The sequence below is a fragment of the Lepisosteus oculatus genome, chromosome 27, assembly GCF_040954835.1.
Source record: "Lepisosteus oculatus isolate fLepOcu1 chromosome 27, fLepOcu1.hap2, whole genome shotgun sequence".
NCBI classification, from domain to species: domain Eukaryota; kingdom Metazoa; phylum Chordata; class Actinopteri; order Semionotiformes; family Lepisosteidae; genus Lepisosteus; species Lepisosteus oculatus.
In genome coordinates this window covers 10,814,240-10,841,220 of record NC_090722.1, presented here as the reverse complement: position 1 = coordinate 10,841,220, position 26,981 = coordinate 10,814,240, and the positions used below count along the sequence as shown (strand labels likewise).

Here is a 26,981-nt window from a genome sequence, read left to right as displayed (position 1 = left end):
TCCTTCCCTCTGAATTGGTGCAGAAGGACCTCTGTGTGTCTCTCAGGTGGTGCTGCTGGGCAGAAGGACCACTGTGTTTCTCCCAGGTAGGGCTGCTGGTGCAGAATTAACCCAGTGTGTCTCCCAGGTTGGGTTACACTTCAGTGGAGTTTTGGTGGGTTCTCTGTTACATGTAAAGCACTTCGGGATGATAGATGGTGATAAGTGCAACATAAAATGCAATTTATTATAATAATTGGGTTTATGCTTTGTCTATGGACAGTGTATCAAGATAAACCCAGTGTAATGGGAGTACAGACAGTGTCCTAATGAGGGGGCTGGAGGTGGTAAATAAAAGTCAGGGACACCTAATCTATTTTGAAAATCACTTTTAATCAGAAAATATAAAAAAGCCCACAACAATATATATTTACATTGCTTACATTAAAATGTGTGCAAAAATTAAGCTGTAAACGTCTTGATTTCAATCATGCATGTTGGCAAAATCAGAACAGGCTTCACCGGCTGTAGTTAGCTGGGGCTGGTGATACTCCCACACCAGAGCAACGCTGTCTGAGCCACTACAAGCTTTATAGTGTTGTGAGTCAGACGAGCATTGCACAGCAGTTGATGCAGGTCTTGCAGTTTCAGCCAGACTCCCAGTGCACAGCAGTCTGATCCACTGCAGGTCTTACAGTATCAGCCAGACTCCCAGTGCACAGCAGTCTGATGCAGGTCTTACAGTATCAGTCAGACTCCCAGTGCACAGCAGTCTGATCCACTGCAGGTCTTACAGTATCAGCCAGACTCCCAGTGCACAGCAGTCTCATCTGCTCCAGCTCTAACAGCGCGGCCAGTCAGACTCCCACTGCAGATTGCTCAAAAATCCGGATTCAGTTAAATTAAAACAACCATGAAGAATTACCACACGCTTGGTAGGTTTGTGTCCAAACTGTAACAAAAGGTTATAGGAGTTACAGATGGACTCCTAGAGCGGAACACTCCGATGCGAATAGACGGAAGTTCGTCTTGTCTTGCAGTACTGCTATTTTACCGGCAGAGGGGGCGCTTGCTTTCTAAATAACCTCCCGACAGCAGCCTGTGGCTTGAAGCAAATTCAAATTTAGCTTTTTTTTTAAAAAAAAAGGCAATAACATATTACTAAATAACATTCCATGTGTGATTAATCTGCTGTTTAATCGTCGGTCACACAAACCAGGAGCTATTTTCAGATTTTAAAAAAATAAAAACACGCCTGTTTATTTTTTCTGTGACAGAGAGCAGATCGAACCGATACCGGTACTGGTTCATTTGACAGATACTATCCTGTAAATGTTTCTGAGTGCCAGGTTCTGTCTTACAGAACTAATCACGCTGCTGAAACTAGCCGTGTCGCAGAGTTGGCGCGGCTCTAATGCAGTGAGCCGCTGCTGAAACTGTTTTTAAAGTAAGAGAAAAAAAGTATTTTCTCCGTGCTAATTGGTTTCCTAGGAACAGAAACTCTCAGAGTATTTTCATAAACACTGGGGACCTTGACTTGTACATTTAAATTAATATTTTAGATTTCTGGAAGACATTATACATACAAAATACATTTTGTTATTATTTCTAGGAGCCTTTGTACGTTTAAAGCAATATTGTTGTTTTTAAGAGGAATTAAACATTTAAATGTACATTTTGATTTGTAGGAGAAATAAATTTTAATTGTTTTCATTTCTAGGTGAACCTAGGCTTTAAAATTAGCATCTTTGATCTCTACAAAAATATAGACTGTATATTCACTGCACATGTTTGATTGGAAGACCTGCCTGGGAAGGTGAGAGTGAGGATGGTATCAGTTCTCTTCCTCCTCACACTTGATTGGCTGAGAGTCTCTCCAGATCCAGTCTCACGTCTCCAGATCATTATTAACTCATCCAAAGAGCAATTAGCTAACGAGAGGAGGCCAACCTCCAACCTCCAGCCAATCCAGATCATTCGGTCACTCAGCAGCGGACTGTCCCAAAGATTTGATCCCATGGGCACCTTGTTCCATACATCTCCCACCCTCTGTGTAAAGAAGCTCCTCCTGTCCAGGGTTATCAACACACTTCCATGTAGCTCCCCCTCCTGTGTCGCCTGGTTGGAGTGTGACTGCCGGTTCTGCAGGAGAAGGAGGTCCGGTCTCGAATGCTTGTATGGGGTCTCCTCAGTCTCCTCTGTTCGGTTCAGTGTTGGGTTCTGATCCAGAAAGCAGCCAGCCTGGCCGTGGCCGCCGGGTCATCTTTGCTTCCCTGCACTCTGCTGTGTTCCGTAATGTTTCAATGTGGTATACCACGGTAAAGTCCTGCAGGGCTTCTGTCATTAAGGCAACTTGTGGGTAATTTATTGTCTGTAAGGCACTTACTGAGAAACACACTCCTGGCTTAAGGCGGCCGCCCACCAGGGCAGGAAGGCCAGAGTGTTACAAGGCACCATCTTGGAGGGGGACTCTGGTGTCAGGTGTTGTGGCAGACGTACAGACAGCAGGATCCTGGCCTCACATCTCAGCTAAAGCATTGAGCACCAGGAGGCAGGAAAACTCAGCCAGGGGGCAGTGAGCTCAACTATAACAGGATGACCTGAACCACTGGACCGGCTGTCCTCCCGTCGTAACAGGACTGGACCTGAACCACTGGACCAGCTGTCCTCCCGGTGTAACAGGACTGGACCTGAACCACTGGACCAGCTGTCCTCCCGGTGTAACAGGACTGGACCTGAACCACTGGACCAGCTGTCCTCCTGGTGTAACAGGACTGGACCTGAACCCCCACACCTCCTTGCAATTAAATTTGTATTGACTTTAAGAGGTGAACATGTGCATTTAACCTGACTTTAAAATTAATTTAAATAAACAAAAAAGTTAAAATGACAAATACTTAGGCACTCAAATCCAGCGTACATTCTGATTGATAAAGTTTTAAAAAATATTTTTTTCCCCACTTTTTTTGCATCCAGAAGTTTTCTCCTGCGCTATGATATGTCACATGATGCTTCAGGAAGAAGAAAGATGCCCCCTACAGGTGAGGAGGTCAACGTGCAGCTTTGAGAGAAGAAGATTCTGAACTTTGGAAGCTCTCCAGGAGGACGGGACACCTGTGGGGGTAAGAAGAAGGAGAAGCCAGTTAGAGGCTTTTGTGATCCAAGGATAACAGGAAAGACTCGTGGGAAAACAGACTGGGGGAGTGGCCTGTTCCGGTCCAGAAACGGTTTTGCAATTTAAAACAGACAGAGGGTCGCTGGTGTACAGTAAATCACAGTCAGATCGGGGTAACAGCACACTACAACGCAGTAAAGCCAGTGAGATCGGGGTAAAAGCACAGTACAGCGCAGCACAGCCTAGTGCGAGCAGGGTTAAAGCACAGTACCGAGCAGTAAATCCCAGTGAGATCAGGGTGAAAGCACAGTACAGTGCAGTACAGTCCAGTGAGATCAGGGTGAAAGCACAGTACAGTGCAGTAGAGCCCAGTGATATCAGGTGAAAGCACAGTACAGCGCAGTAAATCCCTGTGCCTGCACGTGTTCATTTGGGTGCGGACACTGACCCGCTGGGTCTGCTACTTGAAGCTGTTGCTGGAGGTCCTGTGCTGGACGGCTTGGGCCAGCAGGGAGGAGGTGTGCTGGAAGGCCTGGCCCAGCTCGTCCATCTTCCTCTCCATGGCGATGATGCGCTGCTCCAGGTCGCGGTAGGATTTGTTCCAGTTGGCGTTCAGGTCACACATGATCACCTGCAGCTGGAGGGGCAGGAGGGAGCCGCGTGAGCGCCCCCTATCTGCAGGATGCCCCAGACCCCGGGGACAGTCACCACCTGGCCTGGAGCCCTTCCTGTACATCACTGCACCCATTTCAGCCTGAACTGAGTCACTGGCCCAGGGGATTAAGGGCCAGCAGCTGTTGCTCCACCACCTCACCCCCACATCTCATGCACTAGTCCTGGGGGTCCAGTCCTGGTCCTGGAAGGTCAGTCAGTTTGTCCGCAGGGCTGTCCAGTCCTGGTCCTGGAGGGTCATTCAGTGTGTCTGCGGGGCTGTCCAGTCCTGGTCCTGGAGGGACAGTCAGTGTGTCTGCAGGGCTGTCCAGTCCTGGTCCTGGAGGGCTGGTCAGTGTATCTGCAGGGCTGTCCAGTCCTGGTCCTGGAGGGCTGGTCAGTGTGTCTGCAGGGCTGTCCAGTCCTTGTCCTGGAGGGCCAGTCAGTGTGTCTGCAGGGCTGTCCAGATTACAGAGGAATCTGGACTGGGAGAGTCCTACCTTGGACAGGTCCACCATCTCATTGGCATGATCCCGCAGTTTTCGCTGCCGGAGCCTCACGTACCGGAATCTGATGGGAAAACGGGCAACAGGATGAGGCGTTTCTCCTGTGTCAGGGAATTCAAGGGCTATACAACCCCCAGCACAAAACAGAGGACACATGCACACACCAGTACTTCATCTACTAGTGATACTATAACTGCTGTGACACCGACACAGAAACGCCACTGTGACACAACACCTATTCAAAGTGAGTCAACCCAGTGGTTTAATCCACCATAATCAACTCAACATTTGAACACGAACCAGAGGACACTGATGGAAAACTGCGATAAGGAGGCACTTCTTTACACTCCTTTACACAAAGAGTGGTGGGAATGTGGAACAAACTACCCAGCCATGCTGTTAAAGCCGATACCCTGGTGTCTTTCCAATGCAGAGAGAGGAGATGTCGTGCCATGAGTGCGTCTAGGGCTCACGTTCACTTATTATTCCATTCGGTTGCTGTTCCTCTAATCAAATAGTTTCCTCCCGGCCCTGAATGGGGGAAACGAGCCAGGGGGCAGGGAGGCTCGGACTCGCCCCGCCCTGCTCGGCATGCTGGGACATCCGCAGCGTCTCCCGGGAGGCTTTCGTCCGTCTGCAGCCCAGGAAGTCGGGGGAAGATGCAGGAAGTCAGTTTCCCCGTGTCTGCTGGCCCTCCCTGCGGCCCAGCACCTCCGACTACAGCCTTCTATCTGAGGCCTTCTTGAAAACAAAATTGCTTCCGGCTGTTAGAAAGCCGAGTGGAGTTTGTGACTGGGGTGCTAACGCGTGAGTGTGGTGAAGGAGCGCCTTCGCTCAGCAGTGTGAGCCGAAACATAAATACATTACAACCAACTGGGCTGGAACAGAAGGAAACACAGACTGGCTGTGGGCGTGTCTGATCACATTGCCACTCCCATGGTGGGTGTGTCCAAAACAATTTCACTCCCACACGTGGGTGTGTCCCAAATGTCACCCCTCCCACAGTGGGCGTAACTGGTACTGTGCCACTCCCACCTGTGCTGTTCAGCACCAAACGATCGGCCGTGAAGAGCTGTTTAGCCAGGGCGATTTTGAAAACAAGGACTGAGGAAAGACAAAAATCTGAACTCGCAAGCAGATCAATTACAGGCACCAACTAGCACTGGCGATGAAGGAACCAGCTGGAAGAAGAACCAGCCGAGACAGGGTTCCCCTGGACCAGGACAGGACACCCCGTTCCCAGCAGTGTTTGTCACTTGTTATTTTAAATCGGTTTATGTAGATTCATACATCTAAAATCAAACCGCCTGTCACAGGACCTCTAAGGCAGCAGACAGCTACTTTCTAAGCCAAAAGCAAAGACTTCTGGTACTTCTCCTTTTCAGAGATACAAAATGAATCTGACCGCCCCCCCCCCCACACACACACACACAGTGACAAAGCAGGACTCAGAAGCGCTGCAGATCTGCGGCACTGAGCTCATCGGCCCAGATTAGCCCATGTTGCAGAAGATGCTGTGGGTTTTGCAAGTCTGGGGGCTTCCTGGACAGCGGAAGAAAAGGAAGAGGCAGGATGCGATCCCTAGTGATCCTCCAGCGTGCAGTGAGAGCCCAGAGACCGGCGTCTCGCCAGCCCCTTCTCCGAGAGCACATTCCAGAAAGGGGGGTCAACTGGGAGCCCATGTACAGCTCACGGAACCCCGACAAACAGCCGCGGTTGGCTGAACGCTGGCCAGCCGCACAGCTGGGGGCTCAGGTCGGGCAGACGGTTCAGACTGAGCAGTCAGACCCGGACCAGACACAGAAGCAGCAGCTTTCTGTTTCATCTGGTGTCCGGAAAGCAGAACAGACAAGCGTTTCAGACGCAGTCCAGTCAGTCGTTAGAGAAGTGCAGCTTTCAGAAGGAACCCAGCAAAGTGGAAATACAGCTACTTTTTACAAATTTAAGTTGATTTAATTTTAAAATTATTTGCATTAATGTAGCATGTTTCTTAGTGCCAAAAGGATTCCAAAGCACTTTATACACAGGAGGGAACCCACTTCCCTCCCACTGAAGTGTAACCCCAGCTGGGAGACACACAGGGGTCATTCTGCACCAGCAGCCCCAGCTGGGAGACACACAGGAGTCGTTCTGCACCAGCGGCCCCAGCTGGGAGACACACAGGGGTCGTTCTGCACCAGCAGCCCAGCTGGGAGACACACAGGGGTCGTTCTGCACCAGCTGCCCCAGCTGGGAGACACACAGGAGTCGTTCTGCACCAGCGGCCCCAGCTGGGAGACACACAGGGGTCGTTCTGCACCAGCAGCCCAGCTGGGAGACACACAGGGGTCGTTCTGCACCAGCTGCCCCAGCTGGGAGACACACAGGGGTCGTTCCCCACCAGCGGCCCAGCTGGGAGACACACAGGGGTCGTTCTGCACCAGCGGCCCCAGCTGGGAGACACACAGGGGTCGTTCTGCACCAGCGGCCCCAGCTGGGAGACACACAGGGGTCGTTCTGCACCAGCGGCCCCAGCTGGGAGACACACAGGGGTCTTTCTGCACCAGCAGCCCCACCTGGGAGACACACAGGGGTCGTTCTGCACCAGCGGCCCCAGCTGGGAGACACGCGCAGCCCCGCCGCACACAGACCGGGGGCCGGAGCAGCTGCAGGGGCGGCGAGGGTCCTGAGCTGCACTCACATGCGGATGGCCTCCAGCAGGTGTCTCTGCCGCTGCCGGTTCTCCAGGCCCTGCCTCTTGCTGCGGTTGCTCCGGTGCAGCAGCCAGCACTCCCTCAGCACGTTCGCCGCCGCCACCTGGATCTGCGGGGAGACAGCGAGCCGTCAGCGCGGGCCGGGCCGGCGGGAGGGGGTTTCCCAGGCGATCGCCGCGGGCAGCAGCGCCCTCACTGACCCCCCTTCCTGCGGTGAATTAGCAGCAGCAGTGGCAGGAGGGGGAGGAGGAGTAGCAGCAGTGTAGTAGCAGCAGTGGTAGTAGTGTAGTAGTAGCAGTAGTGTAGTAGTAGCAGTAGTGTAGTAGCAGCAGTGGCAGTAGTGTAGTAGTAGCAGTAGTGTAGTAGCAGCAGTAGTGTAGTAGTAGCAGTAGTGTAGAAGTAGCAGTAGTGTAGTAGCAGCAGTGGCAGTAGTGTAGTAGTAGCAGTAGTGTAGTGTAGTAGCAGCAGTAGTGTAGTAGTAGCAGTGGCAGTAGTGTAGTAGTAGCAGTAGTGTAGTGTAGTAGCAGCAGTAGTGTAGTAGTAGCAGTGGCAGTAGTGTAGTAGCAGCAGTAGTGTAGTAGTAGCAGTGGCAGTAGTGTAGTAGTAGCAGTGGCAGTAGTGTAGTAGCAGCAGTAGTGTAGTAGCAGCAGTAGTGTAGAAGTAGCAGTAGTGTAGTAGCAGCAGTGGCAGTAGTGTAGTAGTAGCAGTAGTGTAGTGTAGTAGCAGCAGTAGTGTAGTAGTAGCAGTGGCAGTAGTGTAGTAGCAGCAGTGGCAGTAGTGTAGTAGCAGCAGTAGTGTAGTAGTAGCAGTAGTGTAGTAGCAGCAGTGGCAGTAGTGTAGTAGTAGCAGTGGCAGTAGTGTAGTAGCAGCAGTAGTGTAGTAGTAGCAGTAGTGTAGTAGCAGCAGTGGCAGTAGTGTAGTAGTAGCAGTAGTATGAGTAGTAGCAGTAGTGTAGTAGTAGCAGTAGTATGAGTAGTAGCAGTGGCAGTAGTGTAGTAGCAGTATCAGTATCTATCAGTAGCTGAAGCAGCAGTAATAATAATCAGTGTTATTGTTTCCACTGTTTCTGACAGAGCGCTGGCCAGCACACACACACCCACACACACACACCCCTGGTCAGGACTCGAGCTCCTGCTGGGCCCAGCCGGTCAGCGGCGTGACCCGGGTTCGAGCGTGCGCGTGCCCAGGGAGCGGTTTGTGTGGTGAGTGTCAGGCGGAGGTGGGGGGGGTCTTCCTGTCTTCCCGTCACAAGGACAGGCGGCGGCGAGGGGAAACGAGCCGCGTCACCTTCCTCGATGGCCGTGAGGGGGCCGAAAATAACCGGACAGTGACGGCCCTTTCGCTCTCTTCCTTCGCTTCCATCCTGCTCCCAGAGAAACGAGCAGGTGGATCCTGTGGGTTTGGGCCACACGATCCGCGCCCCCCCCGGCCCGCCCCGCGCGCGATGAACACGCACACACTCTCGTTCTGTTTCCTCTCCCTGCCCCAGCCTCTAAACAACGGGCCAGTTTCCTGAGACAGAAACGATTGTTTCCTCCCTTTAACGCCTCTGCAAGGGCTAAATATATATCTAAAGACATCTCCTTCTGGAGCCTTCTCCCGTTTCCCACAGCACTCCTCTCTGTGCCCTGGCGCTCCGGTATTTACAAGGAAAGAAACAAAGGAGCAGCCGCCTTCCGACACAAATCCGCGTGGCCCGGTGTTTGGAAAATATTACGCCCGGGAGCGAGGATGCTGACAGCACTTGTCGTGCCAGAGAGGAAGAGAGGGACAGGGGGAGGAGATTGCGTAACTCCTGCTCCTTATTTCTTCGATCTTCGCTCGCTTGAAATGTTTACAAGCCTTTTTCCTGTAACAACGGTCAACTGTCTTGCTTTCTCCTGCTAGGTGACGCAGTGTTTTGATTTTGGTGGAAAGGGGCGTTGAGGGCAGAGGCTTTGCAGGCTGGCTGTACTCCTGAGATTTAATTTGGGAGAGGTTGAAAGAGATGTTCAGGATAGTTTCTTTTTGTGGAGCCTCAGTCTCACAACAGGTAGTAGTAAGAGGACAGCTGGTCCAGTGGTTCAGGTCCAGTCCTGTTACACCGGGAGGACAGCTGGTCCAGTGGTTCAGGTCCAGTCCTGTTACACCAGGAGGACAGCTGGTCCAGTGGTTCAGGTCCAGTCTTGTTACACCAGAAGGACAATTGTGATTAAAGTACTGTACTTGGTAAGTACTGGAGATTTCAAACAAACATTTATGGCACATTATAGATGATGAAAATATTATTTTAAAAGGTTAACTAATTTAGTCTGTAACAACTGTTAGTAACTGAGAGCGCAGCTCGTGTAAGAAGCAGGACTGGGAAGCCCCGATCCCGCGGGATGGTGACCATGCTGCCTTACCTCCTTGGAGACCTGGATGTCCAGCATGAACTGATGGACGTGTTTCTCCCCTTTGTTCAGAGACAGTTTCTTCGTCAGCACTGCCACCAGCATGGCTGTGCAGCCCACGCCCTGCAAGCACAGCAGACACTGTGTCAGCGTCCTCATCACAGGCAGCAACGTCTGCATCTTCACCTTCACTAACATCATTGCTGAAATCAGCACCATCGGCATCACCAATTTCACAATCATCACCAATTAATAAATATAATCATTTTCACCAATAACATCAACGTCATCATGACCAACACTAATATCCTCATCAACATCAATATCTTCACCTTCATTAACATCATCATCATTAACACAATCTTCATCCACAACGTGGATATCGCCATCTTCATTAACATCATTATCATGATCGCCCACAACAACATCAACATCAACACTGACACCATCATCACGATTTTAGTGTTCCCTGTCAAACACCAAACTCCCAAACAACGAAATTATCCAAGTTTCCTCCAGGTAACCTCTTTCTGGGTGACCGTCTGAGTCAGGCCCTTCATGACGAAGTCAAGGCCAGTGGTTGTTGTTTTGGGGAGATTGTGGCTGTGAATTACCCCTATTTTCCCCCTGCTCCCAGTTTTAGGTTCTGTGTCTGCCCCTGTTTAAGGTGCACCAGATGCAACACTAAGGGAGACTTGCCTTCAGTTGTTAGTCTGCTAGCATCATGGCCTTGCTGAGCTGTCTTTAGAAGACCACTCACCTGCCTGCATTCAGGGCTGTGGTTATTGATTTGATTTTATTTGAACTCAGTTCCTAATGACCTCAGCTCAGCTCTTATTCGGGCAGATTTAACAGTTTCTCTGTGCTGGAGATGTGAATCCAGTGCTTTGGATCCCTGGCTGGGCAAAAACACTGTCTGCTGGTTTTCATGTCAAATAAACTCCGAATCTCCCCTGCTATGATCACTTTGATTGATCTGCTTTCACTTTCCTTGTCGCTTTGGTAACCATTTTTCTGCACTTATTTCTGAATTTTTGAGGCGGCTCACACAGACCAGTTCTCCAGGAACAGCCCAGGACAGCCCAGCACTAGCAGCAGGTATCATCAAAATGCCAACAATGGTGATTCTTATCAAACCGTGACTTAAAGATGAAGTCTTGCAACAAAGAGCTGTTTTGATATGGCATCGAAGTCACGACCTTGATTTTGAAATAAACAAGTGGAAATAAGTGCCAAGTGAGAACCGCCAATCACGGTGACTTCGCACAAAGCACAGGCAGAGGTATCGGCCAGGCGAAGAGCCGACCTGTCTGATCGTCCGCTATCGGTGCGGCAGGATTGCTGAGCAGCTGCTCTTGCTGTTCGGACCTGAAACCACTCCCTTTTCTGCCCTGGCCTCTGTCCAAAGGAGACTCAGCAGACACACTCCTGGGCCCTAAAGGCACATCTTACACTAACAGGCTCTGGGAACTGAGTCATTGTGCCCTGAATCAGATTGCTCATAATTAAGGGTGTTCACCCCCATATCCATTTCTGGTCTCCCTGACGATGCCCCCTGCTTCCAACTGGTTACACCCTGTCTTACTCTGCCTGATTGATAATCCATTTCCTGAGCTACTGCATAGGAATTCAAATCCCTCAAAAGTGTACTGACAAAATGGACTATGGACTATGTACCAATGGACTTTTTCAGAACCAACAGTGAAACGCGAACCAGGTGACAGGCGTGGAAGCTCAGGCGAAGAGCATTCATAGCTGAGAACAGGGGGGCACTTCTTTACACAAAGAGTGGCAGGGGACTGGAGTGAGCTGCCCAGTCCTCGTGTTGAAACACATATTCCTAGTCAATATTTTCAAAAGCGCACTGGGACAGACCTGGTTACCCAGGTCCAGACGGACACAGAAACAGGGTGAGAGCTTTTAGCCTGGATTAAATCAAAGCTTTGGCAGACCGACACCACCAACAGCGAAATTCCAAGCCTGGGAATAGAGTTTGCGTCTGTTGGTGGCTTCCTTTCTAGATCCAGTGGAAACCTGGATAGCGAAAAACAGCTGGTTCGGACTTTTTTCCCCACAGGAGGGTGGGTCGGAATTCTGACTGAATTCCTGTCGTTTTTCCCAGGCAGTGTGACTGGCTTCTACCTGTCCTCCGAACGCAGGCCGGGGGGCTGCGGGGGGATGGAGGGAGGATGTGAGCAGGAGGAAACAGCAAGCCCGACCCATGCCTGGCCAGGCCACACCACGCCCGTGCCCCGCCCTTCCTCCTGTCGAGAGCGGCGCTGAGTCAGAAACCGGGCTCGAGCGGTCCTGTCGCACTCGCAGATCTGCCGGACCCCCCCCCGACCGTGCTGAGCGATCGTGGCGCCTCGCAGGCGGGACCAGAGGAGCCCTCTCAGCCCGCCGGGCCCCTTCGGGCGCTGAGGCTCTCACCCAGCTGTTACTGGAAAGAAACCAGGGCACCACTCCCTCACTGAGACCTGGCGTGTGCAGTGTTGGGGTTCCCTCGCCGGGTGTGTGCAGTGTTGGGGTTCCCTCGCCTGGTGTGTGCAGTGTTGGGGTTCCCTCGCCGGGTGTGTGCAGTGTTGGGGTGACCCCACTTAGGTCTGTCTTACCCAATAATGGGGTTCACAGCTCCCTCAGGGGAGTCCGCTACACCATGTGGGGGTTTCCTCAGTGGAGTCTGCTGTACCTAGTGTTGGGGTTCACAGCTCCCTCAGTGGGGTCTGCTGTACTCACAGCTCCCCTTGTCAAGGGGACAGCAAGCACAGTCCCCCCGATTCTCTCAGACTGGAAGCTGGGGGACTGCAGCTCTTCGCCAGCCTGGGGGAGCTGTGGACCGGCGGACCTGCGGGCTGAGGAGGGGGCGTCTCACCATGACGCCCGTGAAGAGGCACACCGCCCGGCCGCAGGTCGTCTTTGGAGACAGGTCCCCGTAACCCACGGTGAGGAAGGTGATGGCGACGAGCCAGAGAGCGTTGTCCATCCTGCCCGTTTCCTCGCGGATCTGCCTGCAGGACAACACCAGTTAGAACACTACAGGGAGCAGAGCATGGTAAAAGCCCACTGAGATCAGGGTGAAGCACAGTACAGTGCAATAAAGCCCACTGAGATCAGGGTACAAGTACAGTGCAGTGGAGTAAATCAGTGAGATCAGGGTGAACGTCACGCGCAGTGCAGTAAATCACAGAGAGATCATGGTAAAAGTACTGTACAGTGCAGTAAGGCCCAGGGAGATCCAGGACAGAGCAGGAGAAGTGAGCAGGTTCACTCACCTCTCGCACAGCGTGAGCAGCCAGGAGGCGGAGAGCCAGAGGAAGAGGATGAAGAAGAGCAGGGTGCGGGCGGGGTAGGTGTTCATCAGCACCTTCAGCACGAAGCGGAAGGTGAAGTTGATGTTGTTGAGGGAGCCGATGCTCCTGTAGGAGGCGCTCAGGAGCACCTTGCTGTGCAGCAGGATGGCGCGGTGCACCAGGTAGAGCCGCAGGAACATGAGGCAGGACAGCAGCAGCTCCAGGTCCAGCAGCGCGTCCTGGGGGCCACTCGCCGAGCACAGCGGGGCCGACGAGAAGTTCCCCTCCTCCAGCCCCACCGCCCCCCCGCCCCCCGAGCCCACGCCCAGAGCCCCCGGCAGGGGGTGCACGGCGCAGACGGCCAGCTCCAGGGCGATGACCAGCACCCGCTGGGTCGTCATGGCGATGCGCCAGTCTTCCAGGTTGTGGTCAATCATGAAGAGCTGCAGGGAGAGAGTGAGAGAGAGTGAGAGAGAAGGAGAAAGAGTGAGAGAGTGTGAGAGATTGGGGGTACAGGAGGAATGAGGCTGCAGGGGCTCAGGAGGGAGGAGGACAGTGAGAGCTGGGGTGCAGAGAGAGTGTGCTCTTCTGCTGGGACAGGTGGCCATGTCTGAGCGAGAGAGTGGGAGCAGGCAGGCAGACAGACAGGCAGACAGACAGACAGACAGACAGACACGCTCCCACCGAGCGGACCCGAGCACACCCCCTGGAGTCCGGCCCGGTTTCGCCATCCGAGCTCCCTGGCAAGCTCGCCCGCGGGGGGATCAGGTGGAAGGGTGGTCAATGAGCTGCCAGCTGCTCCAGCACTGCGGTACAGCCCAGTATTAGCAGGGGAACAGCACAGTACAGCCCAGTGAGAGCAGGGGAACAACACAGTACAGCCCAGTGAGAGCAGGGTAACAACACAGTACAGCCCAGTGAGAGCAGGGTAACAACACAGTACAGCCCAGTGAGAGCAGGGGAACAACACAGTACAGCCCAGTGAGAGCAGGGTAACAACACAGTACAGCCCAGTGAGAGCAGGGGAACAACACAGTACAGCCCAGTGAGAGCAGGGGAACAGCACAGTACAGCCCAGTGAGAGCAGGGTAACAGCACAGTACAGCCCAGTATTAGCAGGGGAACAGCACAGTACAGCCCAGTGAGAGCAGGGTAACAGCACAGTACAGCCCAGTGAGAGCAGGGTAACAGCACAGTACAGCCCAGTATTAGCAGGGGAACAGCACAGTACAGCCCAGTATTAGCAGGGGAACAGCACAGTACAGCCCAGTATTAGCAGGGGAACAGCACAGTACAGCCCAGTGAGAGAAGGGGAACAACACAGTACACTGCAGTACAGCCCAGTGAGAGCAGGGTAACCACACAGTACAGCCCAGTGAGAGCAGGGTAAAAGTGCAGTAAAACCCAGTGAGACGAGGTTAAGACACAGAGAGGTGTAGTACAGTGAATCATGAAATGAGCTGTGAGTGAGCTCAGGATTCTCGGAGGGTAAAAGCGAGTATAAGGAGGGTCCTACTGTGCAAATTCCCTGCCCTTAAGAAAATCTAGCTGACAGCACACAAGCGCCCGCGGGCGAGTGCCCGGCCATGACTCAGCGATTTCAGCTGCCCCCCCCCACACACACACTCAGCTGGACTCCCCCGCCAGGGGGACCGTCACGCGTGCAGAAAGTCCTGCGACTTTCATCAGACAATTCACTGCCATTAGTCATAACTAATGCTGCTGAACTCTCTTCTGCATTTATACGGATCCTTCCTGCAGAAGCGGTCAAGGTGACTCAGCGCTCAGTAGGAAAAAAAAAACTCATCACCACGCCGCTCCCTGCCCGCCGTCTCTTATCTGTTGGCCCACGGAAGAGCACGCCGAGAGCCCTGGCCTCTTTATTTTCACGCCCGGGCTGGCGGCCGCGGCTCTCTCGGCCTGCTGCGGGCTGTCGCCTCAGCTGAACTCCTGAGCACCCCGCAGAGGGGAACAGCGCAAGAGCTTCAGCTGTGTTTCGGGACGCAAATACCGCTTTGCGGCTGTTTCATTTCCTAAAAAAGGCGAGCAGGTCTAACTGACCAACACACTGGCTAACCAACACACTGACCGACACACTGACCGACACACTGACCGACACACTGCCCAGCACACTGACTGACCGACAGACACACTGGCCTCCCCCAGAGAGGCCCTGGTCCCACTCACCCGGACATCCTTGTAGTGGAAGGCCACGACGAGGATGAGCAGGCAGCCTGTGGACAGGCTGATCATCGCCTTGACGGAGAAGGAGTAGACGGAGTTCTGTGGGAGAGGGAGAGGGTTAGTGCACTCAGTGGCCAAAATATTAGGAACCCCACTCCGCCACCACCAGAACACCCCCCTGGTGAGCTGAGCACTGGGAGCTCCTCACCTCGAGGTGCGGGAGCCACCGGTCCATCGACTTCGAACCGGATCTCCTAAAACTGGGGCTACATACCGTTACCCCTCGTCGCAGCCTAATCTGGACACAAGATCAGCAATGAGAAACGTGTGAGTACTGGAAATACCAGAACAGAAGAACAGTCACTAAGGGCACAGAGGCCTAGTAATGGGCACCGCTGCCCCACGGCGCTGGGGCCCTGGGTCAGCTCCAGACCAGCCTTCCTCTCTGACCGCACGGTGCAGCCCCCTCCGCAGGGCGGGACGTGGGCGTGGAGGAGCTGTAGGTGCCCCAGGCCAAGATTCCAGCGATCGCAGTCAGCTGCCTGGCTGTGAGTGCATTCTGACTGGTAAACACAAACATCATGTTACCCAGCACTTCACACAGCAGTACTGAGGGTCAGTGTGTCTGCAGGGCTGTCCAGTCCGGGTCCTGGAGAGACTGGTCAGTATGTCTGCAGGGCTGTCCAGTCCTGGTCCTGGAGGGTCAGTCAGTGTGTCTGCAGGGCTGTCCAGACCTGGTCCTGGAGAGACTGGTCAGTGTGTCTGCAGGGCTGCCCAGTCCTGGTCCTGGAGAGACTGGTCAGTGTGTCTGCAGGGCTGCCCAGTCCTGGTCCTGGAGAGACTGGTCAGTGTGTCTGCAGGGCTGTCCAGTCCTGGTCCTGGAGGGTGGGTCAGTGTGTCAGCAGGTCTGAACAGCAGCCCAGAATGGTCTATAAGCTGGTTCAGGGGATGATGAGGTGATTCCAGTCGCTAACCCACTTCTCGATCCGCAGCCCCACCTTACTCCCAGAACCCACCAGGCAGACGCAGCAGCACTTCCTGTGCCAAAACCTACACATCGAGGAAGGTCACCGCGCTAAATCACCGCCTCGACGCTGACCCAGCATGCCCTGCCAGGACACTTCCTGCGGGCCGCGCCAGCCCAGACACGCTCACGCGAGGAGTCAACACACCTGACAGCCAGCCCTCCAAGGCAAACACGGGGCTCCTCGTCACAGGCGAGCTCAGCGGCCGGATGTGTTATCACTTCGCTATAGAAACGCATCCTATTGGCAGAGAGTCAGTTCTGACTCACAGGAGGACTCGGGAATCCGAGCCAGAGAGGATTGTGAAACGCTGCTTGGCTGATTGAAGACCCCCAGACCCCCTGAAGGACTGGGGTCTCAGGGGCTGAACTGAGCCAGGTACTGTCTTCATGAGCCCAGATTCACAGTGACCTTTAACCCCTGACTGAAGAGCCCCAGAGCCCCTGAAGTACTGGGGTTCTCAGGGACTGAACTGAGCCAGTTACTGTCCTCATGAGCCCAGATTCACTGTGACCTTTAACCCCTAACTGAAGAGCCCCAGAGCCCCTGAAGTACTGGGGTTCTCAGGGACTGAACTGAGCCAGTTACTGTCCTCATGAGCCCAGATTCACTGTGACCTTTAACCCCTGACTGAAGACCCCCAGAGCCCCTGAAGGACTGGGGCTCTCAGGGACTGAACAGAGACAGTTACTGTCCTCATGAGCTCAGATTAACTCACTTAACCACCGAAGATCTCGACAAAAGCCTTCATAAGTCACATTACAGTTCATGCCATGTTGAATTTAGCTCTCAGTCTGAAAGCTGAAACTCTATTTTGATCTAATATAATGCTCAATTAAACCCTTCTGCCCGTTAGAAGCTCCTATACAAAAAGGTTTTGCACTAGGCCTGTTTTCCACACAGATTCTTTCTTCCAAAACACCTGCAAGTTAAATAAACAGCTGAAGTCGAGGGACATAACAGAGTCTGCTGCTATCAAGCTGGGATTCTGGTTTCACCAACTGGGATGCGTCACCCAGTCAAAACAAGCGGGGCGAGCCAGTTACTGAAACAACAGCTCTCGCTTCCGCACGCCGAGCCCGCCCGACGCAGGTCCGACCCGCCGCTATCGGCGCTGCAGATCGGCCAGGCCCACGGGGGTGGGGCGCGGCGCGTTTCCGGTCCGGCCCGGCCCGAGGTCTGACATTTCCACCGCGCTCGCATTGTTCTCGGCGAGCCCGCGCCGCCGGCACGAGCCTGATGAGGGCCGAAGGAGAAGCAAAACACGCGAGGGGGAAACCCTGCGTGGGCGCGGGAGAGCTGACCGGTCCCCGCCACGCGCAGTGCAGTATTTATACCCGTGATGAGACAGAGTAATCGTGAACGCAGACTTCTGTCCGGGCGGTTTTTACACACTGCTGTATCCAGCTAAGGCTTCTGTGTTCACTGGGAGGGAGACGACACGGCCCTACACAGCTCTAAGGCGTTAACCATCATCATCATCATCATCATCATAAAGCTGAAGTAGTTCAAGCGGGGAGCTGCGTGGCATGCGTAGGCTGCAAAGGAACAAGTAAAGGTTTATTCCTGCTGACAAGAGAAGAGAGAAAACACAACGTTTCGGCTGTGGAGCCTTCTTCGGGTGTGAATTAATTCAGCATGGAATAAAATGACTTGTTCAATAATAATAATACATGTTTTCGTCTTCCTCCTCCTCCTATGATGTGATGATGATGATGATGATGATGAGCACTCTGTGGTGAAGTGCCCGGGCGCACGGTGACGGAGTCGCCTCCAGTCCCGGGGCTCTGCTGCTCTCCGACACCGGTCGGGAGTGACGCGGGCGCGGCTGTCAGCTGATCCAGGCGGCTCGACTTTCAGAAAGCGCTGATCCGAGCAGCAGCTTTTTTAGTAATTAGTCAGAAGGGACAAACCCGCCGGTCTTAAAATAGCGGCCCCGGTGAGAGCGTGATCGAGCCGGGACTCGCGGTCTGCCCCGCCCAGCCCGTGTGTCAGCCTGTCGGCCCAGCCACATCTGAACTGGACCTTCATTCCGAGCAGGAAGGCCGCCCCGCCCTGGTCCCGCCGGTCCCAGACTACACAGGAAGCGAGTCGCTCCCAGCCTGTAGTCATAAATCAGGAATTGTACCTGCAGCGCAGGTGCGCCGGGAAGATCAGAATGTAGTGTCACTCCTTATTTTTATAGCCGCGTCTGAAGGTCTCACCCGTGACGGAAATTCCTCTCCAGGAGGCTTGTGAATTTCCACGGGACTCAGCACTATTGCGCAACAAAACCCACTGAATTTGTAACTTTCATCGGGGAAAGAAAACCCCGAGGGCCGTGATTCCGCAAGCAGAATCCTTTTTCTCCCGGGGGCAGGCACGGTGGACTCCCGGGTCCCGGGCCGTGGGTGCCAATCTGAACTGGGGAGGCTTCTGTGTGGAGTTCGCATGTTCCCTTTGCGTTTTCTCCAGGTGTTCAGGTTAATAGGTGTCTCTAGATTGGCTCTGTGAGAGACTGGTGACTTATCCAGCAGAGACGCTGGGAATGTCACACTCCTTATCGGGAATATGTACTTTTCTGATAAGCCTCGTGTAGATCTTTTTCAAAAAAAGCTTTGGGGTTGGAAATCTATACTGATTATCTCTATTAATATCGCTAATTATTTCTGTAACCAAGGCATTGCTTTTACAAACTAAATATCATGTCAGTACCTGCTCAAGCAGGAAGGCAAGAGAAACCGTCGAGCCCAATTTATTTTATTTTCACAGGCAGCAGGGTGGAGCAGTGTGTGTGTGTGTGTGTGTGGGGGGGGGGTCTCTACCAGAGACATGCTGGTAGGTTAACTGGTGTCTGGAAAAACTGCCCCTGGTGTGAGTGTGTGTGTGTGAGTGTGTGTGCTCTGTGATGGACTGGTGTCCTGTCCAGAGTGAGTGTGTCCTGTGATGGACTGGTGTCCGTCAAGGGTGTACCCCACATTGTGCCTGTTGCTTGCTGGGACGGGCTGGAGCTCCCCCCGACCCTGAACTGGATGAACTGGTGAGAAACCGGGTGGACAGATTTCCTTTCCGGATTCAGGAGCCTTGTCGGCGGAGCTCACCACGACAGGCTCGGAGAGGAATTTTCCCGTAAGCTGCAGGGTAACATTGCTGTGCACTTTCTTTCACCTGCAGAATAACACGATACGGAGCGCCCGTTTTATCTGTGGGCCGCACAGTAACGTTATTGTACACCTTATCGTGTCCTTATCTACAGCACTACAGCATCTACAGCGGCTACAGCATCTGCTCTGCGCAGGCGCCGTGGGAGCGCGAGGAGGCGCGGGATTCACCGGCCCCTGCAGGGTCCCGCGAGCTCCACGGGCGCCAGTGCTGGGGCAGTTACAGAGTTTACTGTCCTTGCGCGCAATTACTTGCTCTGTTCTGCTTACTGCCCGAAGTAGAAACGCCTTCTCTGTTTTTCTGCAGTGTTTACTGTTGTTAAAGGGCAGTAACCTCTGCTACTGCTGGTAAAAATGCTGTAATACTCTACTGGCCGGTTTGTCAGAGACTAAATGATTTATCTTTCGTTGCATTCCAGTTTCAGCGGTTAACGAAACAGAATCCAGGACGCGAATTTGAATATCATACATAACAAAAACAACAACAACAAAAAAAAAAATCCCGACGGCGCCCAGGTGCTGCTCGTGGACACGAGCCGGCGTGTTCGCCGCGCGCGGTGGGGGCGGGCGCAAACTATCCGCATTTCCAGAAACGAAATAACAGTTCAGAGCATGAGGAATCGTTGTTTTAAGTCTTGTCGTCGTTATTCTCGGTTTAAGGTACAGGCGAGGACAAGAGGCGGGTCTGCCATTCGGTCTTCAGTGCGTAAAGACACGACAGGTATGAAACTGAAAAGCTGTTTCGCGAGTTGGGTCTCTGGAGAACTACACCAGCTATACTCTCGGTACATTTATAATTACAGTCGAATTAATTGACAACGACGTGTTGTGACGTTATCTGCCTCCTCCTCCGACAAAATGCTACTTAAAAAATCGAATTAATAATTAATTATATATAAATATCTTATGTAAGGTCCCAGAAAAACTTCAATATTTCTCTGTATTAAACACTATAGTGACTCTTTTAATTTTACTATTCACTAAATAGTACTATAGTATATACAGTAACATATACCGTAGTACACTATAAACCACTGTAGTAAACTGTATATGTACACTCTAATGCACTTCAACACTGTAGGAAGCAGCAATATATACTGTAATACTCTATAGCACACTGTGGTAAACTGGTATGTACTGTAATACACTATAACACTGCATACTGTAGTACACTATAACACGGTAGTAAACAACAGTACACTACAACCTGCTGTGGTAAACTGTTTTCTATACTGTAGTACACTATAACACACTGTGGTAAACTGTGGTCTGTACTGTAGTACACTATAACCCACTGTGGTAAACTCTGGTCTATACTGTAGTACACTATAACCCACTGTGGTAAACTCTGGTCTATACTGTAGTACACTATAACCCACTGTGGTAAACTCTGGTCTATACTGTAGTACACTATAACCCACTGTGGTAAACTGTGGTCTGTACTGTAGTACACTATAACCCACTGTGGTAAACTCTGGTCTATACTGTAGTACACTATAACCCACTGTGGTAAACTGGTCTATACTGTAGTACACTATAACACACTGTGGTAAACTCTGGTCTATACTGTAGTACACTATAACCCACTGTGGTAAACTGGTCTATACTGTAGTACACTATAACACACTGCGGTAAACTGGTCTATACTGTAGTACACTATAACCCACTGTGGTAAACTCTGGTCTATACTGTAGTACACTATAACACACTGTGGTAAACTGGTCTATACTGTAGTACACTATAACACACTGCGGTAAACTGGTCTATACTGTAGTACACTATAACCCACTGTGGTAAACTCTGGTCTATACTGTAGTACACTATAACCCACTGTGGTAAACTGTGGTCTGTACTGTAGTACACTATAACACACTGTGGTAAACTCTGGTCTATACTGTAGTACACTATAACCCACTGTGGTAAACTGGTCTATACTGTAGTACACTATAACCCACTGTGGTAAACTGGTCTGTACTGTAGTACACTATAACACACTGCGGTAAACTGGTCTATACTGTAGTACACTATAACCCACTGTGGTAAACTCTGGTCTATACTGTAGTACACTATAACCCACTGTGGTAAACTGTGGTCTGTACTGTAGTACACTATAACACACTGTGGTAAACTCTGGTCTATACTGTAGTACACTATAACCCACTGTGGTAAACTGGTCTATACTGTAGTACACTATAACACACTGTGGTAAACTGGTCTATACTGTAGTACACTATAACACACTGCGGTAAACTGGTCTATACTGTAGTACACTATAACCCACTGTGGTAAACTCTGGTCTATACTGTAGTACACTATAACCCACTGTGGTAAACTGTGGTCTGTACTGTAGTACACTATAACACACTGTGGTAAACTCTGGTCTATACTGTAGTACACTATAACCCACTGTGGTAAACTGGTCTATACTGTAGTACACTATAACACACTGTGGTAAACTGGTCTGTACTGTAGTACACTATAACACACTGTGGTAAACTGGTCTGTACTGTAGTACATACAGCAGACCTTGCAGGACCCGAGCCGCCCGTACTGAACTGGAGTAACTACAGCGATGAGCTCCAGCACATGGCCGCGGCCGGTTCTGAGCTGCTCCCGCACGGCTGGACTGAAGCACCTACCGCCACGTACACGGCCGGGCAGAGCTCGGCGTGCACGATCATCAGCAGGATGCCCAGCACGGCGGCGCCCACCGCCCAGGTGCACAGCCGCTGCTTGTCCTGCAGCAGCAGCCTGCGGTCGCGCAGCTTGAACAGGCTGGCCGGGGGGCTGCCGGGCACGCTGACTTGGGTCGCGTCCACCCCGCCTCCTCCTTCTCCGCCGCCGCCGCCGTCGAGCCCTCGGTCGCAGTTCACGCTCGCCGCCTTGGAGCCGGCGGGCAGCAGCGTTGTTTCCAGGAGCTCCATGTCCGCCGTGTCGCACCGTCCCCCCGGCACCTTATCCCCTCGCGCCGCCGCCTCGTCCTCCTGCTGCGCCGGCCGGCATAGCCCGGCGCCCGCGAGCCGGGGACCCCCGCGCGCGCGAGGGCCGAGCCAGGGGTCGCGCGGCGCCCTCGCCGCTGCCGGGACGGCACGGTCCGCTGTCCCGCGTGAAGCGCTGCCCGGCGCGCGGGCCAGCATCAACCTCGGGCGTGTGCGCGGCGCCCCAGCCCGTGCGTGTGCCAGGGGAGCTGGGTGTCGTGTCTGAGACCCGGAGCTGGCGTTTGCATAAGTTATGGGAAGTCCTGTTTCATATCGACAAGTCTGATCGCTCCCGCGTCGCTGCAGGCGTCTGATAAGTCGTCTCTTTTAGTGCGCTCTGCACCCTGCGCTGTCATGCCGCGACACCAGCGCTCCGTCTGTTTTCCGACGTCGGCATGCCGAGCTTGTTTAATCTCCGATAAACACCCAGCGCGCTAACTTTGCTGTAACTAGCACACCGACTTCCAAAGAGAAAAAAATGAATCATAATAAGGGCAAAGGAAATAATCAGCACGTTATGTACACACGGCCGCGCACTTCACAGCTGTCTGTGATTTTAGACTCTGGCGATGAAAGTGAAGACGGAGCGCTGCTCTCGCTGCCCCTGACTGCTGGTGTAACTGAGCGCTCGCGCTGTAATGGTGCCTCTGGGCGATCAGAAGACCCGTCTGTCTGCGTCCGTCATCTGTCTCTACACTACCAGCAGACTTACAGCACACGCGGCGTTACATCTAACAAAAGCCTAACAGTATATCCAGGCAGCAACGACAACACGATTGAGCTCTAAAAATAACCAATCAACAACCCCCCCCCCCAAAAAAAAAAAAAACGTCGATTTCTTCAATCGCTAGGCAGGCACACGCGTGACCGAGTCAGGTGCAGTTGTGCGTGGAGGCTGCAGGTCTCTCGGACCCATGTGCACACCTGGCTGCAGACACTGACCCAGGCTCCCCGGCAGAAAAGATTTCTGGAAGTCATTCCTGGAGGAGCTCATCCGTTCCACTGTGCCGATCAGGGAATTTCAGGAACCAAGGGCTGGTAGAAACGGGATAATCCTGGAAGGAAGGATATGCTGACTCACTGGTCCTTGGAGGTGAAGTGGGATTAAGGCCACAGCCCAGTGTGGAGGAGAAGAGAGACATTGAACCACCACTTCATCACTTCATCCCCTGCTAGGTTCAGAACCAGTCCTGTCACACCAGGACAGCCAGTCCAGTGGTTCAGGTCCAGTCCTGTTACACCAGGACAGCCGGTCCAGTGGTTCAGGTCCAGTCCTGTTAGACCAGGAGGACAGCTTGTCCAGTGGTTCAGGTCCAGTCCTGTTAGACCAGGAGGACAGCTGGTCCAGTGGTTCAGAACCAGTCCTGTTACACCAGGACAGCTGGTCCAGTGGTTCAGGTCCAGTCCTGTTACACCAGGACAGCCGGTCCAGTGGTTCAGGTCCAGTCCTGTTACACCAGGAGGACAGCTGGTCCAGTGGTTCAGGTCCAGTCCTGTTAGACCAGGAGGACAGCTGGTCCAGTGGTTCAGGTCTTTCTGCCTCTTATGCGGTCATCCTGTACTGGTAAACCACCTTTCCTTGGGATGAGGTGTAAAACGGACTTCCTGTTATCAGTGACTCTGCAGTAACAGCTGATGAGGACCTGCAGCCTGTGGCCCCCAAGCCTCTGCTAGACCCCTGGCTCACTGTTAGGACTGATTCCACGCTCACAGCCGCCGCGCTGTAGCTTCTGATTTGAGCACTTGCTGCGATGGGGCCCTCTGCTGGCCGGAGAGGTGTATAGCAAGCATGCGCACCTACAGCACGCCAAGAGCCCAGATCCCTGTCATTCCCCCGGTGAGTGAGCCGCCCATGAGCTAATTGTGCAATGTGGACACAGGAGCATCCTCTTTATTTAGCGGAAGGGTGATGCATGTGACTTACAGCTCCGCGCTGCGGTGATCCCCAGACCAGGAAGAGCTGCTGACCTCTCGTAGCGACAGCCCACACAGAGAGGACCTGCTCCTGCCATCCTGCAGTCCAGTGGGCCCGGAGCAGGGATGGGAGCCTGCTCACGGCGCCCCCCGCTGGGGAGGAACAGAGCTGCGGCACCTTCAGGTGGTGCTGCACGAGAGGCGCTATATAGACAGGGCATTGTTATGGGTCTTACAGGCTTTGTGTTTATTCTCCGGTTTGCAAAAGTAGCGCTCCGTAGCACACTCCATAAAACAGCTCGGTTTACAACAGGGCGGCGTTCTCAACTCTCTGTCACTCGCTTGGGAGAAAAGACACTCCTCAGGCATTCCTACACCATCTGTCACGAAGCGCGTTCCTACGAGCACCTCTCACCACAAACGAGTTAACCAACTGTCCTTCCTCACGATCTTCCTCTCCCTCCACTCAGTCCCCGATCACGAGTGAGAATTACCCTTGGCTGCTACTCCGGGCCTGATTCCTGGCGACCAGACCTTGTTTCCTCCTTCGTCTCGCCTCTCGTCTTGATCTGGGATCCTTTTGCCTTTGGGATCTGGACACCAATCACTAGCTACCTCCTGCAGCCTCAGCGCCGCGTCGGGTCGAACCAGGCGCTCCGGAAGCCATCCCTGACACTGTCTTTATATCTCATCCCAGGACAGTCAGCGCCCTGACAGCCTCTCCGTTCTCCACCTCCCCAAGGGCAGCTCGTCAGCTGTCCATGGGGAACACGGGTGCAAGGGAACGAGAGGGGGAAAGGGGGAAGCATTTCACCGTTGCACAGTGCTGTCAGGCCCATCGGGGAGGCCCAGTTCCTCCCCTCCAGCACGCTTCCTGACACTGACCAGGTGGGTCAAACAGTTACTTTCCTCTCTTGCACAAGCAGGGGCAGCTTTATTGGGTAATTAGCGATTGCGGCCACATCGCTGCTTCTGTTTTCTTCGAAGACAGATGAGCAAGACCAGTCAAACAGACTCCTGAAATTATACAGGCAACACATCGATCACACGAGTCTGAACCAGCCCTGCCTGGACTCAGCACCCCCACTGATGCAGACGGTTAGCAGACACACTCGTCGGAAGGGACTTCATCAGGAGAGCAGGAGAGAGTCTTGTGTGGTTTCAGTCTTGACTGAGCTCAATAAGTCCTGCAGGACAGACTCACTGCAAGGGCTTCCCAGCTCAGGTCAGATTGGGCCCAGTGCTGTCCTCGTCTTCTGATACGCAATCCCTTCGAAACTAGCTGCTGCGGCTGTTCACGCAGGTCAGCTCCGTCCTGCGTTTACAGACCACACAGCTCCTGGCGATCACTCCCAGGCCTTCCGCAATGTGGTTAAGCAGTAATGTGCTCGTGCTGGATGTGTGCAATCTGTGACCTGGGCTTCACTGTGAAATTAAGCCCCGTCATTGGCCTCCCTGCAGATTGAGTGCAGCTGTCCTGTGCAGAGAGCCTCCGCCTGCAACCTCCCGAGAACCTGCGGATCGGAGTGAGAGGGGTCGACCCCCTACCTGCTTCCTTCCTGGGCGCTTTATTGATTAGATGATTTCTAATCGCAGGAATCCGATCAGGTCTGATCTGATCGGGTCGAACCCGATACCTGCTGTGGGCGTGGGCCTGCTCCCGTGTGGCAGAGCGCTGGAGCAGCTCTGAGGAGCACCGGGCCGGCTCAGCCTCTGCCGATGCAAAAGCTCACTTCACTTCGCAGGGAACTGGCAGGTGCCGAATGAGACCGCAGTGCCCGGGCTAACTCCAACATCCCACCCCTCGTGTGATCATGTGGCTTTAAAAATAGCCCTGTGGGAAATTCTGCTTCCCTTAGCTTGTCGTTTCCTGTCAGAAGCAGAAGGTCAGCCCAGGCACGGAGCAGTACATGCTCATGTGACACAACACCGGGCACAGAAAGGAGCAGCCTCAAGCACTGCAGCATCTGGGTCTCAGGCACACAGGGAGCCGCTCTTCATGAGCCGACCTGTGTCCTGTTGGTCTGGTTTTGCGTGTTTTTTTTTTTGTCCTGGAAAAGATTCCTTGTGCCAATAATTCCATTTGCACTTCAGCGGAAATTGCTGACAGTGTCTTCTCAGGAAGAGAGAGAGAGAGAGGTGCAGCGTCACTTCGCATTCAAACACTCTGTTCCTGGGTGGGGCTTCAGCATCATGAAACAGGTGAACTGTCTCTGTGAAGGTCAGCTGCGGGACCACTGTCTGGTTCAGATGAAAGATTCTTTTGCTTCTAAAGCTTTGATTGGACCGGCTGTCCTCCCAGTGTAACAGGACTGGACCTGAACCACCGGACCAGCTGGCCACCTGGTGTAACAGGACTGGACCTGAACCACAGGACTGGACCTGAACCACCAGACCAGCTGTCCTCCTGGTGTAACAGGACTGGACCTGAACCACCAGACCAGCTGTCCTCCTGGTGCAGCAGGACTGGACCTGAACCACAGGAGTGGACCTGAACCACCAGACCAGCTGTCCTCCTGGTGTAGCAGGACTGGACCCGAGAGAGTACAATGCAGAGTAATATCTCCTCATAAGGAAATCAGAATTGCAAAATGATCCAGAAATAGCTACAATACGTGTTGTGAAAGAGTGAGGTTTTCATTCTCTGACCTTCCCTTAGAAATGAGAACCTACAGATCCTGTGGCAGTGTAGAAGCGAGGCTGAGGATCATGGGACACTGTCCTCTGCAGTAGTTTATTTGCCAAAGCCCGAGAGCTGGGGCACACCCTTGGTAAAAAAGCAGCCGGCTGTCCTGCCTGCATTTCTCAGAAAGAGGGCGGTTCCTCCTGCCTGCCATCCACCTGGCACAGCCTGCAGCAGAAGCCACTCTCCATCTCAGACAGGAAAGAGGAGAGTCGGGACAAGAGCAGACACAGGCTGCAGCAACATCTGGAACGTCTGGGCTGATCCAGTCAGGAGAAGGTATGGGTGGGACCGCTGGTGCAGAATGATCCCTGCGTGTCTCCCAGCTGGGGCTGCTGGTGCAGAATGACCCCTGTGTGTCTCCCAGCTGGGGCCGCTGGTGCAGAACGACCCCTGTGTGTCTCCCAGCTGGGGCCGCTGGTGCAGAACGACCCCTGTGTGTCTCCCAGCT

At 53.2% G+C, this 26,981-nt stretch overlaps 1 protein-coding gene and 1 long non-coding RNA gene across 4 annotated transcripts; one reads left to right on the top strand and one right to left on the bottom strand.

Moving 5' to 3' along the window:
- Positions 1-353: 353 nt before the first annotated feature.
- kcnn4 (potassium intermediate/small conductance calcium-activated channel, subfamily N, member 4) lies at positions 354-24,612 on the bottom strand. Of its 3 annotated transcripts, none has more exons than XM_015336379.2 (9): positions 22,858-24,612; positions 14,794-14,889; positions 12,589-13,049; positions 12,189-12,324; positions 9,329-9,439; positions 6,932-7,053; positions 4,246-4,315; positions 3,543-3,731; positions 354-3,093 (listed from the first exon to the last, which is right to left on the bottom strand). In XM_015336379.2, exons 1-8 carry the CDS (start codon positions 22,909-22,911, stop codon positions 3,555-3,557), a joined length of 1,227 nt encoding a protein of 408 aa, XP_015191865.1. In that variant the 5' UTR covers positions 22,912-24,612; the 3' UTR covers positions 354-3,093; positions 3,543-3,554. The 3 variants fall into 3 exon arrangements, with proteins under 3 accessions (XP_015191865.1, XP_015191866.1, XP_069041431.1); XM_015336380.2 differs by having other exon boundaries at positions 22,876-24,612; XM_069185330.1 differs by lacking the exon at positions 22,858-24,612 and adding an exon at positions 21,595-22,850.
- On the top strand, positions 19,561-25,409 carry LOC138225374 (uncharacterized). The gene is made up of 3 exons (XR_011183866.1): positions 19,561-19,676; positions 24,545-24,735; positions 25,309-25,409. It is a non-coding gene; the product is annotated as an uncharacterized lncRNA (long non-coding RNA).
- Positions 25,410-26,981: the final 1,572 nt, after the last annotated feature.